At 34.0% G+C, this 16,780-nt stretch overlaps 1 protein-coding gene across 2 annotated transcripts in view; it reads right to left on the bottom strand.

Annotated features, from left to right (window-relative positions):
- The window catches only part of MICU3 (mitochondrial calcium uptake family member 3), a 45,554-nt gene that overhangs the window by 17,439 nt on the left and 11,335 nt on the right, over positions 1 to 16,780 (bottom strand). For both annotated transcript variants that reach the window (XM_072335107.1, XM_072335105.1), the window contains exons 3-9: positions 14,628 to 14,659; positions 13,716 to 13,794; positions 10,517 to 10,564; positions 9,422 to 9,504; positions 5,989 to 6,060; positions 4,960 to 4,998; positions 2,562 to 2,657 (exon numbers count right to left, since the gene is read on the bottom strand). In XM_072335107.1, coding sequence (XP_072191208.1) covers positions 2,562 to 2,657; positions 4,960 to 4,998; positions 5,989 to 6,060; positions 9,422 to 9,504; positions 10,517 to 10,564; positions 13,716 to 13,794; positions 14,628 to 14,659 — 449 coding nt within the window. The remainder of the gene's footprint in view (positions 1 to 2,561; positions 2,658 to 4,959; positions 4,999 to 5,988; positions 6,061 to 9,421; positions 9,505 to 10,516; positions 10,565 to 13,715; positions 13,795 to 14,627; positions 14,660 to 16,780) is intronic.

Genomic DNA, 16,780 nt, shown 5'->3' with positions numbered 1-16,780 from the left:
CATCAGTGAAAATGTAAAGACCATACCTGCTTGCATATAAAAAAACATGAGACTGCTTTGATCTAATATCTTCTAAAGTCTTTTAAATAAGAATAAAAACCTGTTTGATTTTGTATTCAGTGAAATTCATGTTTTTTATTAAAGGTCTACTAAAAATAACTTAAGGTCATGAGTGACGGTTCACTTGCAGAACCATATTCCAAGAACGACATATGAATATTATGCTTTAAATTAATGAGAGTTTTCTTACTGCAAGTCCTTGTTTTTTCAATAGTTATCACAGCCTTACTCATTTCCAGTTTCAGTCAGCAACTTAAGAAAAAATTTACAAGCCAAATTCAGCTGTAAATGGAATATTCCAACATGATCATACAGTCACTAAATTAGGAATAGCAGAATACTGTCCTTGTCCTTGCAAGACACTGAGTGTCAAGACCAACTTTTTTTTTTTTCCCCTAGAAAGATACTGTAAGTTGATTCTCACAGAAGCAAACCATATTTACTCCCCTTTTCAACTTAGACATGGCCTTCTCTAAAAGCTACGAAACAACACAGACTCCAGTGTCAGCTAGGTTTAGGCTACTTAGTAGAGATGGCTATAGAATCACTGAGATGAGAGAGTAGCTGGGAGAGATAAGAATATGGATGAAAGCCAGCTGGCTCAAACTTAAAACAAGATAAAGACTGTTGTGGTGAGAAGTGAGAAATTCTCAGTGGAGCACATGAAGGACATAAGACTTTTTTCTTCAGAAAATCATTTATAAGCGAGCTGAAAGACTTGCTATACACTTTATAGACAACTGAAACCAGTGCTTAACATAGCTTTTATTAAGCCTCAATGACATTATACGTTACAGACATCAGTCTGAGGCATTTGGTATAAAAATTATCTCCAAATCAAAGCCCTGTAGAGATTACCAAGTATGAGACCATGTATATTTGGGACTGAATTTATGTCAGCTGTAGATTTAGAATAAAGACAATTCAGAAAATTTGTTTCCCCAAGCTCCTTAAGTAGCCAATGAAACGAGAGTCCCTCTCTACTCTCTCTGTTTTCCTGAACTCAACAGACAGGAGCACTGATGCTCTGGATTCTAATTCTAGGTGGCTTAAATTAGGACTAATAATTGGATTAATAGTCCAGGAGCTCATCAATTTAAAAGCAAGGAAAGAAAAATCAGCTATTCTAGTTTAGTGGAAAATTATGCATTATTACTATGAATTATTACTGCAATTATTGGTTTAAAATTGAGTTCTGCAACACTAGATTCAGTGTTTATTTATTTTTATTTATTTATATTATATTATTTATTCACTGATTATCTATGTTGCAAAAACAAACAGATTCTAGCTAAGAGGTGTACAAAAAAGGTGTGTTTGATACCGAGGAAATGTACATTCTATCTTAAGAGAACAATCAATGATCGTGTTTTGTTTAGCCTACAATAACAAAAACTGAGAACTACGATTGTGTTTATAGACATAATCATACCTAAGAAGATAAACACTAAAGAAGATGAAAAAGACCTACTGAAATTAATGACAGACTGGTGTAAAGGGGCTATGAGTAAATTTAGCTTGGCATTTAGAAAAGTTCCACTCAGGTCCTTAGATTATAAAATAGTTTCTGAAGAGGAACAGCAGGGACACAAATTACTTTTAGTGTGAAACATACATAGCTTATGAAGCAAAGAAAAAGACTGTTTAAGCCTGGAGGTTTCTCTTTCAGTTCCATGTTCTCTCTCATCATGATCCTGCTTATGAAGCATGCAGCTTAAGAGTAGACACTCAATAGTCAGTGAAGAGACTCCTGTCTATCCTTCAGTGCCACATTTAGATAAGCAATCAACTTCACCATACGGGGCACATGAAAGCTTAAAAGATCTAGTTTTCAAATCCACTTACTTATGTGGATCCACTAACGTCTTATTTAGATATTTCAAAACAGGTCATGAAACAAGAATCTTAACAGAATTCGAAGAACTATGAAAATCAATTAGGCAGCCCAGGGATATCGCTAGTCCTCCATAATGATTCTGTAATATTCAAAAAGATTGACAAATATTTGTCTACTGTAAACATTTCTGTTTCAATCCAACAGCTGCGTGGTAACTGCTTTTGTTAGGATAAGCTTTGATAACATATATTAAAGAGCACGTTAAGAACATAAAGATTAAATGCTTAACAGGCTGCAACTCTTATTAAGTTGTCTCATCACTGAAACAAGCCTAAATGACAAAGGTTTCCTGAATGACTGCTCTCCCTATGAAATAGCATCACTGTTATTGTTAGAAAATGCTTCCTTACAGTAATGACTGAAGAGGACTTGACTTCCAACTCTTTCAAAAGATAACTTTATCTTTACTTGGGGTAATAGCCTTGAGTTATTGCACTGCACAGAAGCAAATCCATTACATCTGAGAACTTCCAGGTTTAAAAAAAGAAAAAATGGAAGTATGATGAAGAAAAGAAACAAAACACATAAAACAGAAAAACAATGAGAAGAGAAATAGTTAGAATAGCAATATGTTCATGGACCAGAGACAGAGGTTGCTTTATACCTCCGCAAGGTCTGAAAAGAGAGCTTGGCTTGTGCTACGTCTCAAAGTATCCCAGTAGCTTCTGGGGACAAGGTCCTCTCCTTCTGTTTTAAGAACCTGCAGAAGTTTCAAGAAGGACAATAAAATAACAGGTAACAGATTTCAAAATCTTTTCTAATTGATCCTCAGAAACATACCTCAATTCTTTTGCTCCAACAAAAGGAAATTTCTTCATCATTTAAATCATTTTGTACATGACAATACTGGTCTATTACAGCAATTGGATTTTTACTTATATTGCAGCTGTGCCAATAAGTATCACCTGACCCCACCTTCTCAATCAAAACAAATTAGAGAAAGCACAGATCAGAATTATGTTTTTATAAGTACACGTGAAAATGGCCATCTAACTTCAATATTTTGCTGTTGTTTTTTTATCTCACACATTTGTTTTACTAAAATGTATTACTTTCTTATGATATTAAATTTATTTCCTCATTGGTCAAAACATACAAACCGGTATTCAATTAGATATACTAAATTAATTCCTCAGAATCATTAGGATGACATCCTCATAACAGTGAGGAAAATTAAAAATCAAACCTAATAAGCCTAATTTTAATTGTAATACACATATCAAGAAAACACTGTGCACACCTAATGAACTAAATTACCTTATTCAAATGAAAAATAGATGTATAATCTCCCCAAAGGAAAAAAAAAGTGATTACCATTTTTCTCTGGACTGGGCTGCTGAGCAACATGTAACGCACCATTATCACAAAAAATACCATTAGCATTGAGATGAAGGTTTACAACAGTATTTTACATATATAAATAAATGAATGTGTATATGATTACATAATTTACATTTTTTTCTTTAAATAATGTTTGATACTAGAGAGGCAAGTGATATTTCTGCACTAAGTCAATTTGTAACTTCATAAAATAGAAACAATAATATACATTGAGAAGTGAAGTGTTGGTTGCAAAATATTTACTGGAAGGTGCTTTTTAACTTGCCTGCTGCTTTTAGAAGTTGTTTACTTTCTCCTCTATCCAATTCTATTCAGCTCTTCCGTGAATTATCATCGAAGAAATATGACAAGCTACTGGGAATTATACCCTATCTTAATATATATATTCAATCCTAAATTGTTCAAACCAAAGAAACTGCTATATTTCAGTGTGTACAGGATCTGGTCCTTAGGTTAGTTTCTCTCTAACACTTACTCATCCTGTTTATATCTTCTAAGCCATGGGTAGGAACAACACCTCCCTTTGTTATGCATATAATTCTGTAATACATTTATCTTAAGTCTTTGCTGAACTTACTCTTTTTAGCCAGTAGAATTAGTACTTCAGGGCATGCATATTTTCATTACATGCATCTTATCATTACCATAGTTCAGTTGGAATTTGGCTAGTAAAAGCAGTCATGCAATACATGCAGAACTAGTCTTAACAACTGCAGTATACACCAGAAAATGACTTGAAACAATAAACCTAAACAAATGAGAATACAAAAATATTTAAACCACTTGAATCTGCTCTACATGCATTTTCTTGCTAAGTCTTGACGCTTCTCAAATAATTACAAATGTTTTCAAAGATGAAGAGAAGGGCCTAATACATCACTTGTGCCATTTCCCAAACAGTCTATGGCTGCAATTCCTTGGTCTATAGCATCTTCCACTCTGCATGTCATCAACAGAAACGGATAAAAAAAACTACAGTTCTGTTGAAGACATTCAAAAAACCTCAGGATCCATTTTCTCTCTTGCCAATTGCATCTCCTACTCTTAAAAATGATCAAAAGTAAGTTTACTGTCACTTACATAATTCAAGGGCTTTTTTTCTGTAAAGTCCTATTTTAGCCCAGGCTGAAAGTTCTTATTTGTTTGTTCTCTAAGCGAAGCACAAAAATATAAAAGCTCTCTTCTGGTTCTTTCTTTTTTTTTTTTTTTTTTTTTTTTTTTTTTTTTTTTTTTTTTTGTTTGTTTGTTTGTTTGTTTTGTTTTTTCCTGTGGTAGGATGGGGTCAAATGATAAAAATGCTAAAGTTTCATTTGATTTTAGCTATTTTGTCCCATTACACACAAGGAAGCAAGACAGACTTGGGTTTAAGGTTAATTAAATACAGACCCACAATTTCTTAAGACATGCTTACTCATATTCCTGAAGAATATTGATTCCTTCATTTTATACAAACAGAGCAGCCTCTCCTCCAGGTAGACCAAACTGTTTCTGAACGCATGTGAAAAGCACATGCAACCTTTCATAGAGGTAAGGATCCAGTATATCTTTATTAATGAATATTTGACTTGATGAAAAGCAAAAATGCAGTAAATATCCTTAAAGCACACTATATCAATTCACTGGTGAAGACTGCATAAATGAAAAATATTTAGAGTACATACACTGTTAGTAGGAGCATGATATCCATAAAGTTGAAGACGCTGACATACAGCAAAAATGCGCCAAGCCAAGTATCACATGTCAGTGTGAAGACAGAAAGAAAAAATAAAGACAACAGAATAGGTTAAGATTCATTTTACATAATATCAGATTTTAAAATTTATTTTTAAGGTGACGGTGGATCAAAAATAGTTTATTTTTCATCTTATTCTTTAAATTCTCATACAGAAGTAGATGGTTGAGTAGAATATTGTTAGGTGGAACATTCCATTTTGTAATCATTACTTTTTCCAAAACTGAAGAATTTTTGCTGTAAATATGAAAAGCTCAAATGAACTTTTTTTTTTTTTTTTTTTTTTCCTGTGGATTTGACAGAAACTGGACAGAAACTTGTCCATCAGTAAAAGTTTCTGCTACTGCTGCCATCCTCCACACAAACCCCAATCTTGTCTGTTTCTAACTTACCTTTCTCACGCACACCCTAGACACAAATTTGACATTAAATGAGTATTCAGTGTTCCACAAAAATGTATTCACATAATAATAACTAAATATATTTGGCATTGGTCATAAATGGCATTTAATATAAAAACAAAAACAAAAACAAAAAAAACATGAATATAACTTTGCTTATCATCTTTTGTCAGCTGTATTAAAACTATCACAATAATATCAATATAATAATAATAATATAATAATCTTCCTAAATTATGAGAACAGGAGCACAGTTTGCTTTTGCTAAAGAAATGTCTCCCTTTTGCAAACAATGATACTGAGCCACTACTACTCAGATTTCTCAGATTAATAGATTCCAAATGGAATCCATGCTACTGCCCTTACATATAATGGAATATTCAAATACTTTATTTTCTATAAACCACTTAACTAATTTTCCAACAACTGCAGTAACTGTTTTTCTTATGACAAGAATTTGTTTCAAAAAAGAAAAAAGTGATAAGTGAGCATAATACATCACTGTCCTAGAGAAAACAAAGTTGACTACCAACTACAACTATTCTAATTATACTTACCAACATTGCACGCTTTTCTTCATCTCCTTTCCTTTCTCTCTTCTCATTTTTTTTCCTGAAAATCTCCTGTAGCTACAAAACAAATAATTTTGTTCTTGTATAGCTTTTGGACTATTTCACATGCATAACAGTCATTCTCCATAGGTAACATAACTTGCAGTATGAAAATGCAGTTCTTTAGTAAAATATCAGTATTCCAATTACACTTTTTTTGCTAACATTTGTGCCTTCATGTTCCTTCTCTCACCTTAAGTGTAACACAGAGAGGCAAAAGGATTTTGTTTGTCACAAAATAGAGCTAATACCTCTATTTGGAAGCACAATACTCAGAACATCCCCTTTAGCTTTGTATTTTAGCCAAACTACATCTGTACTGGCCTACAAAAAGGGGGAGTTCCAGACTTTTCCACCTCCTCTAAGCACATCCTTTGTTGTCAGGTACTATTTAATACAGCTGTGCAGCTAAGCAGTCAGCTGGATCAATCCTTTTTACATGTTAGTTTCTAGACAGATCAGTTCTTACTCCTGCTGGCACAAGCATGGGGTGGAAACACCTGGTGGGGGTGAAACATTCTCTGTCAGCAACAACAAACTATTCCTCAAGAGTAATTTATCAAGTACCTTTGTTTTTTCAAGTCTGTTCAAAGCAGACTTTCGAGTTTTGTAAAACACTTCTTTCCCAAATCTCTTTATATTAAGAACTTTAAAAGTGACTTCTGAGACAACCTCAAACACAGGATTTAAAAAATACACATTTATTTTTGGAAATCACAGTCTTCGCGATCTTATGATCTGTACTTATCTTTCTTTGTAAGTATCCATAGACTCCAAATGCTTTTGTTTCTAGTAATACCTATTAGTATTTCCAAATCATTTGATAAAAAGTGTATTGTTATTTATTTTTCACAGCAGTTGAAGCACTGCTCTGATGGTACTCTGATGCCATCTACCTTTCAGCTTTTCAAAAACTGCATCAGAAAAGGTTATACTGCCACTTCCAGGATATGCTAATCACAAAATGAGCCAAAGAGGGCACACACTATGGCTGAAAATTTGTTCCATCCTGAATATGATATTTTCAGAGCCAAATATCATGGTGTACAAATAATGGTAGCTTAATTACACAGTTGTGGCAGTTGTTTCAAAGACTGGATTTTACCTACCATGAGCCTGATAAAAACACAACACTGTAATTGCATGCACACAGAGCTCCACATGGATCAGAATGTGATCGGTAAAATGCAATGTACTGAAAAACTCTGCAAAAAAACTTTCCAAATTCAATAGAATAAAATATTTCAGAGACGGTAGATAACTAAGATAAAGGGACCAGCAAACTACTGCTGAGGTATGACGGTGAAAAACCAAATGAATGCAGCACTTAGAGACTGAAGAGCAAATGTTTTTGGTAATAATATTCTACAGATTTCCCAATCCTTATAAATTGTCTGTAATGCAAGCATAGAACGCAATATTGTGCTTGTTGCTGTACCTATTTTTAAGTACAGGATCAATTTACAGATCTTGGCCTGTCTTTTCATGTTTTGTTTTTGCAAACTTACAGGCATAAACTATTGCAATGCACACTGACCAGGAGAGTCATGAGAGGACATTTACCTAGATGGCCTAGAATATTACACAGCTTGCAACCTAAAACTGTGGAAAGAAGAAAAGTAAATGAAGAGACAGAAGCAGAAAGAAAATACCTAGTGAAAAGTGAAGTGACAAGCCATCAAGTAAAAGAGAAGAGTGGCAGTAATTGAAAAACTAAAAAGGAAAAAGAAGGAAATATCAAGGGAAAAAAGCAATGCATCCTTGGATGTATTTCCCCTGCCACTGAAGCAGAGAGAGTAGGATTCTGTTGCATTCATCATTAAAGCACTTGTTAAACTTCTAGAAATGGATCTTTTGTTCAGAAGGAGTGCTATAGGATACCAGTGAGTAGAAAACCAAATGTGAAAGGATCTAGGAGTACTTTCATAGGAACATTGTTCCTATGGATGAGATTGACTGCTGAAAGCAGCAAGCCGAAGATCTCCTGTAACAAGGGAACACAATCCTCCTGTTCCCTGATCTCACCCTTATGACATAAGCAAAGAGAAAAGCACAAACACCTGAGGAATTAGTTTACAAAACCATTAAAGCTTTTATCAGAATAAAATAAGTATTTTGCAGCTCCTTATGTGTACACTTTATCTTGGTGATCTCTACATCATTCTCTAGAAAGTATTACCTCGACTTCCAATTTTACAATAGCTGATTGCCATCAACGGAGAAGTATTTTGCAAATGCTAGATATAGTTCATATGGCTGCACTTACAGTCTCCTGCTTCCAAGTACAGAGGAGACTATGCACAGCCATGCATTGTTGGTACAAATGCCAGATATATACTCTGCAGCTAGCTATATTCTGAGATGGAGTATCACTGATTCAATATTGTTTTTCATTTTTACTTTTCTTTACAGAGACATCCTCAACTTACAGTCTTTCTTTAGTCTTAACTGACACACTAATCCAGCAGAATTAGAGTCAGGTTTAATCTACTGCACAAATTTGTTTAATATGGTGCTAGGAGCAAATAAGTAAATCTGATGTTTGAAAATCTTCGTTTCCTTCATTGCCAGGAAACAGGAGTATAAAAGCACACCTAGAAAGAAAGATGTAAACATCCATATTAAGTGTCCTTACTTTCCTCCTTTACATACTTATTTACCTGATCTCATTTTCAGTAGAGGATTCTGAAGGCAAAAGCTCCTGCTTCACTTTCCTTTGCCATTCTTTATAATACTTTAAGTTGACAGCCTATGCCACTAGGTGGTTTGAGGAGTCACAAAAAACACTCCTTTCCTTCCCAATTTGGTCCATCAGCCAATTAACTCAATGTTGAGTGGCTTTTTTTGAGGTTACCAGGAATAAGCAAATGAAAACAAAAGTACATTTAATATTATAAGAGAAAAAAATGATTTGCAAGCTATACTTTGCAGGAAGTGGCAGCTTCCAAAGCAAAGGAAACCTATTCTGATGGAGCTATGCCAAAAGAAAACAAGTGTTCCTGACCTCAGATTTCACTCACTTGGTTGTACATCACATCCTAGAAAAGGAGAACTGAGGAAAATTCAGTCTGTTGAGGACAGTTTCTTCCAAGTTTCCATGTACTTTTGGTTAGCAAAGGTTACCTGGACTGAGCCACATAGCTTGAGTTGGAAACAATACACAAATTGTCTGCGCTTACTCAGCAGAAAATAAAGGCCTCATGCTGTCTTCAGACAGCTTGTGTAAACCACTAACCAAGATCTTTAAAAGTTAACTTCTAAACAAATATCAAAACCACATTTGCCATCACCATGAGTTTCAATCACAACAAAAACTGAATTTCAAGATTACATAAAAACACTAAAAGACTGAAAGCTCAAACACTGAAGATATACATACCACTAAGAACTCCTTTTTGTCCACCATTTCATTGCCATCAGTATCAAACATATTGAAAGCAATTCTAAAACCTGCATGTGGCTCTGTCAAAAAGCAAAAATAATAATTTCTTCATTAATTGGAAAACAACACGTATGAAACCCTAAGAAATTATACAGCATCTTTTACTAAAAATAAACATCCTCAGATAATTTAAATTAGTAAATCTGCACAAAGAGTATATGCAAATCATAACATCAACATAAAATATTATTAATGTTATGAAAACTTAAGGAATGCTCACAAAGTCACAGATTATGGGAAATATACAGTAGAAATAGAACATGAAAAGCCAAGAAAAATACATAGCAGCAGTGGTTGGTTCAGCAGTGGATAGTATCATTAATCATCTTTGATAGAGACTCAGATTTCTTGTTTGCATGCTTCAAGTCACAGAAATTTAAGATCAAGTTAAAATTTTAAATCAGTTCATAAACATGTGGACTCTGATGGCAAATGTAAGTGAAGTCTTTGGACAGCACGCTTTGCAGTATGGAAGAATCATGCCCAAATTAACTACAGGTAACATGGAAACAATAAAAGAATTGATGGAGCAACTATGCATTGTAAGGGCTCAGGGTAAAGTTCCTTCCCTGTTTCACAAGTATTGAAATCAGTTTGACAGATGTTCTAAAATGAAACAGATGTTAATGATACCACTGTTCCATTGATATCCTTTATATAGAAAGATGTAAAATAATATAATAATGACGCACATTTTTCTCTTCTCCTATACTCAATGTCCTTGATGAACAGTAAATTCAGTATATACAACTAGAAGTTTTATTGCAATACAAGAAAATAAACTTGAGCTCTTAATAGGGTTTTAACCTCAACCTTCTCAACACTCTACGGAGTGCTTTAACGAATAAATGACTTAAAGTATAACACAAGATTTCTGTAAGACAGGAGAGGTTCAAACAAAGATACATCATCTTTTCCATACTGGGATATGCAGGAGAGAATTAAAAATAATATCCTAATGCACAGCAATATATTCAGAGCTTAAAATTTTCTAAGGAAGGATTTTTGTTTTCCCTTCCCCCAAATACTTACTTGTTAAAATACATAAGAGGAATAAATATTCTGTGTAAGATATCACACCTGAAAACATCAATAGAAAAAATGATGCTGTATTAGTTTTACATTGTCTTCACATCTTAAATTCAAATGTATTAAATCTATGTATAAGAATGAGCATTTTCAAAGATGTGGATATGCAAATTCCTTTTTGTTAGCATTAGAACCTAAATACTTCAATATTTTAGTCAGCTTTCTTCTGTTGTTTGTTCGTCTTTTTAGTTTGTCCTTGAGTATTTTTGGTGGTAAGTACAGTAAGTAAGGCAAACAAACAAATACAGTCAGTGGAGAACGGCTCATTAAAGAGAAACTGTCTGGATTCTTGAGCACTAATGATTTATTTGACTCTCTGAAAGCCTCACCAATAATGTATGACAACACTATAACAGCATGAGAACATTTATTCTGAAAACTTGAACAGTGCTCCCTCCTGATGCATACTGTTTGAAAACAGCTCTTGATTTTCACTGTGTGCTTTGTAAGTGCATGTCCTGCATTAATTGAAAGCTTGGCCTGATATTACTGATGAAAGCACAGCTTGTACTCTTGAATGCTCTTTATATGCAGACCTTCTTAATAATCACCTAAACTTTTACTAAAGCTCTTATTAAACAAATATGTAGATTTTATTAAATGTGTTTGGAGCCTAAAGGAATCTGTGCTGTTGTATCCTATGTACAAAAGACCCTTATGGGTCTTCTGTCTAAGCTTTTTATCCTTTGTTAGATGTCAGTAGGTAATCACAGTATTGAATAGTACTTCTTTTCAGAAATAAAGAAGGCAATACTGAAATCAATATTCAAACACTATAAGAGCCATGTTGCTTCCCCTTCCCTAGCTCTTGGGTGTAAAGATAACCTTACAGAAACCTGAAGTTACCAGCTATTTTTTCATTTCAGTCCAAGTCAAGTTCAAAATATGCCAATGACATCAGCATGGCATGCGGGCTCTTATTTTTTGCTGGTAAAAATGCATAGCTAATGTTGTCAACTACATTGAAAAGCAGTGTTTTGTAGCTGAAAATTTGCTCTGTAAACTAGTCTTATTGTGCTCTTTGTAGCTGTTGTGGTTTCCAGAAAAATAATTAGGAGGCATTACTTTCAGAGCAAGCAATGTAAATAGTCTTATGATATATATATATTTTTTCCACTGAAGCACACATAATTCAACCTCAGACACTGTATTACTGATGTGGATTTCATAATTATTCAACAAATTTAATTTCCATGCTTCAAAAGCTGCCAAATTAAGAAACTTTTAAAAACAATATTTATATCACAAAAAGTCTTCCTTTAATTCTTTTCTTTAATAATATTCAGAAGGACTTTCCGCCTTCTTTCCAGCTTTGCATTGAAGATTTTCTTCATTTGTGTTCTCCAGTAACACAACAATGTATCAACATGTGGCTAAAATTTAAACAGCACTTTGCAGAAATTCTTTGACAATGCCTACTGAAGTCTATTTGGACAAGCACCTATCAAGAAATCAGATACCTCACAGGTCCTCATTCAGTAATGTAAGCCTTTTTTTAATAGACAGTCAATAAATGTAAAAAAATGAATTTGTTTGTTTGATGACACTTTCTTTGTTGCAAAACAGAGGAAGGAAATGCAATTGTCAAATCGTCCACCACAGCCATGAAGACAGCAATACAAAAGGCCTTGAAAGCATTCTCTCCTTTTGTTTGTACTGGTATATGGTAGCTGTAGACAGATAGTTCTGGTTGACTGCACTGACTGTTATGGGAGAGAGGCTCTGTAACTTCAATTGAACAGAAAGAAAAGCTTATACCAAGATCTGAAAGAATAGAAGGAGGTCACTCAAGGGTAAAACAGAGCAAGACCTAAGGACAGCTGGCATAAATTTGTGTAGTGCAACTAATTCAAGTAAATCTATGGCAAAATACATTGAAATAGGCCTTTGCTACTTGCTTCATACTAAAACATGCATGTTTTAAAGAAAATGAATAAAATTAATCTGGGAGCACTCATGCCATACAGTAATGAAATTAAATCCAACAAAGGAGACCTGAATTCTATTCTCATTCCTTTCACTGACTTACTGAACGACTGAATGAAGGACTTCTCATCTATTGTATTAGATATAAATAATATTGCATTCCATCAGCTTCTATTGAATTTCACTAACATAAAACTTAAGTATTGTTGAATCAAGACTATATTTTTGAGATGTTTTATTACAAACTTGGGAAAGAACATCCAAATACATACTTTTAACTAATCATGTATTGACTTAACAGAATCTGAAGCTGAATTTTTATTTAATTAATATTTCAGGGTTGAGCTGTTCTGACATCAGCATAGAGCAAAGAAATACAACGCAAACATATGCCGGTATCTGTGTCTCTCACTAGTTTTGGCTGCAGACTCGAGGCAAAAAGAGTTAAGTGTAGTTTACAATGAAAGACTCATGAAATTCAAGCCCATGAGCTCCTATGAGAGTAGGAGCTTATTTACTCCTTTAACAATGTTCTGATGTAGTCAGGGGTTAAACTCAATCTCTACAGGCCCCTTCCAACCTCTGCAAATCTGTGTCTCTGTGAAACAGATTCATCAAATAAATGCACACATTTGTTTGGAATTTTTTTGCTGGTATGAATATTTTATATATCTATATTGTTTTTCCTTAGCAATTGCTTGTGAATGTTTATGAAAGTATTCTAAAAGTTTCAGTAGTCCTTTGGAACAAACAATGTGAAATAGCCAAAATCAGTTTAACATATTCTAAAATACAAATTCACTTAAAGATGCTAGCTCTAAGCTGGCATGATTAAAACACTGCAGAGTTTAAAGGGAACACCTCTATTTGGTAAAATATAGAAAACACAACTATTATCTTTTTGAAGATGTGACACAGGTTAAAGTACAACACTACTTCAGCACCAATCAATTAATACATATGACAATTTGGTTCAGGAAAATCATGGAATTACAGAATTGTAGGGGCTGGAAGGGATCTCCATAGACCATCGAGTCCAACCCCAATTCAAAGCAGGCTCCCTACAGCAGTCTGCACAAGTAGGCTTCCAGATGGGTCTTGAATATCTCCAGAGAATGAGAATCCACAACCTTCATGGGCAGCCTGTTCCAGTGTTGTGTCACCCTCACTGTGAAGAAGCTTCTACACATATTAGTAATAAATTCTTATCCCTCACCTTTCTCATTGAGGTTACGGAAAAGTTTGGATGAGCCTTTCCAAACTGGTGGTGTCTCCATAAGGATCTGATTCAATTCCTAAAAAAATAAAATCAGAAAATATTGACATGTCATTAAGTAATTAAACAAAGATGTTCCTGGATTATGAGTGAGTGCTAGGAAATCAACATAAAAGGAAAGGAAATGCATACAACTCTGCCATTTAATTTAACTTCAGTTTAGCACACTGACTATGGGAAGAACTCACATAAATTTTACATATATGATTAATCCAAAAATTGCTCATCTAAGAAAACTCACACGAATACAAAGTGTTTAAAGAATTGGAAAGACACGTCGAACTTGTATCAAAACCTTACTGAAGTCCAGGGAAGAGACTCATCCTTAGCTTCAGTGAATATGTGCAGCAGTGAGGAAGTTCAGCAGCAAATACATTTTACGTTCTAAGATACTTGACCTGAACCAAAGCAAACTTCACCCATGAATATGAATGTACTTTACTCTTGATACAGGGACACAGACACAGTTCTCTTGCAGTTGTACAAATATTAAAAAAACCTGAAATGTAAGAGGCACTTCAACACCACAAAAGGTAGAGTGGCTTCAGTATTTCAGGCAGCTGTTACACTTAGACAATAAAGGAACTCAGTCAGATATGAGCTGAGGAAGAAACTGACAGAGGTTTGAGGAAGTCAGTAAATCCAACATAATATGATTGAGCAGCTGTGCTTGCTTGAGAGTCTAGATTCAAATCTGTCTAAAGCAGCAGAAAAGTAATTTTTTTTTAAAAAAAGAAAGTTTTAGTAAAAGTTAAAAACCCACTTTCTTCTGTGACTCCAAGTTCACATCATGAAAGTAGGCCATTACTGCAAGATACATGGCTATAAGATAAGAAAGGAATTATTACTCACCTGCTTGGAAAGGGATCGCCACTTTTTAGCACCTACAACAAAAGACAAAGTTACAGACATATCAAACTCAGTTGTGCCAATATGGTGTCATTACAATTATAATATATCCATACCTCACTTTCTCATAAAAAAAAAAAAAGAGGTATTTTCCCTACTGTATTCATCAGACTGAAGCTACAGAGTGGTTCCAAAATATTCTTATTATGTTTTTAAAAAAGTAAGTAGTGTAACACTTATACGGGTTACTAACTGTCAATCAATTTAGACATATAGTTTTTAACCAAAATCCAGTTCAGTGAGAGAATACTTTCTACCTCCATAAAAGACTATTAAAGCACTAAACAGGAATTAGAGTGCACTTGGTTAACCTGTGGCATCAACAGTCTGAACTATTATTTAGTAGCAGCAGTACTATTCAAATCATAAGGGACACCTTGATTCCTATCACTACTTCACTACCTGTTCAGTTTAAAGAAAATATAGAAAAAATGAATCTTTCAAACATCATCAGAAGCTTGGGCTCCTTTTAGCCACTCCTAATTACTCAGATTCATGTTTGTTCTTACAGAAAAAATAGAGCTTGACAGCAAGAAATTTTAACAAAGAATCTGAATATTTCAGAACAGGAACTGCTCATCAGAACTGAAAGCTGACAATGGATAATAGTGCGCTGATATTTTTCATGGAGCCTTAAAATGAAAGTATCTAGTAGCAGATGAAGATACCAGCATTTGACAACAGTTGTTCAGTAACATGCAAGAATTCAGACACTGAAGTTCATCTTCACCCTCTCAAGTCTTTGCATTAAAGCACCGTGAATATGAGAATTCACAAAAGTACAAAAAACAAAACAAAACAAACAAACAAAAAAAGGTGGTAAAATGTGGTAAAATGCATACCTTCTTGGTCCTTCTAGACGTGCAAACATTCTATCTACATGCATATATTTTACAGTTCAGTATAAAGTTTTTTGTTGTTGTTGTTGTTGTTTTTTTCCTTATAATATCTACCAAGAGCTAAAAGGGACAAGATGTATTTCCTTTTCTTTTAACTGACTTTCTAAACATACAAATGCATACTCAGATGACACAAAAATTCATCAAGCTTGATTAGGGAAAATTACATTTTTCCCTAATGACAATCTTTACTATAAAATCAGCAGCAATAAGTTAATTATGCCATTTACTCTGTGTCTTTATAACAGCTGCCCAGAGTCAAAAGTTGTATGTTATAAAAGAAAATATACTCTTACCATATTAGTTAGTGTTTAATCAAAAAAGGAAGTGAATGCCCTCTTGACTTTTGTAGGGTTTACTCTATCTCCAAAGTAAATCAACCACAATGGATGCATTCACTCCATCACAGATCTCATTCAGGTCTAGTATTATTAGCTTTTCTACAAAGCAGACATAAGGAGCTACTATTATTACTCTTCAAAGGGTGATTTTGCTTTCTAGTCTTAATCCTTAAGAAGTACAAGTGTATGTTCTTTTTAATTGCAATATCTATGTATTTTAATATGTCAGCCTGCATGGACCCAATTATTTACCAATTAAAACAAAACCAAAATGATTCAGAAATACAAAATACATATTATTTTATTCAGAAAAATATTTCATTTAAACTTACTACCTTCAACAGAGCAAGACAGATAATTAAGTCTTGCCCAAACTGACAAAGCAGTACAAAAATTAAAATAAAACATTCAGAGATTAGAATCGCTAAGTGGCAACACCTGAAGGCTGTGTACATCATTTATTACTTCTTATTTGTCAGCCTTTTGCCCAAAATTCACAGCCCAGTTCTGCCCAAGTATCCCAGATAATATGACTTCCACCGTAATGAAGTCATGTCCTTCTACTTAGTTACTGCCTCTTACACCATCCCTTAGTCATCTCTGTCATGTAATCTCTCCTACTCGTGTACAAAACTTAAAGGCATACAGGTTACTTTGGCCTTCAGTCTCAGAGATTAACCGGATGCCTGGAAATGACTTTTATCTAAGCAAGGTCTTCTGCACTGAACTCAGAAGGGCTCCTTGCTGCTTGAGCTCTTCATCTTTTCTCCTCTGGTAAGAGGCATACAGAATACTCTTGGCAGCTTAACACTTTTAAAATTATTATTTAATTTATAATTTAATCTGAATATTTGCA

The sequence above is a fragment of the Excalfactoria chinensis genome, chromosome 4 (assembly GCF_039878825.1).
Source record: "Excalfactoria chinensis isolate bCotChi1 chromosome 4, bCotChi1.hap2, whole genome shotgun sequence".
NCBI classification, from domain to species: Eukaryota; Metazoa; Chordata; class Aves; order Galliformes; family Phasianidae; genus Excalfactoria; species Excalfactoria chinensis.
The sequence above is the reverse complement of the archived record's forward strand: the minus strand, read 5'-3'. Positions and strand labels throughout refer to the sequence as shown.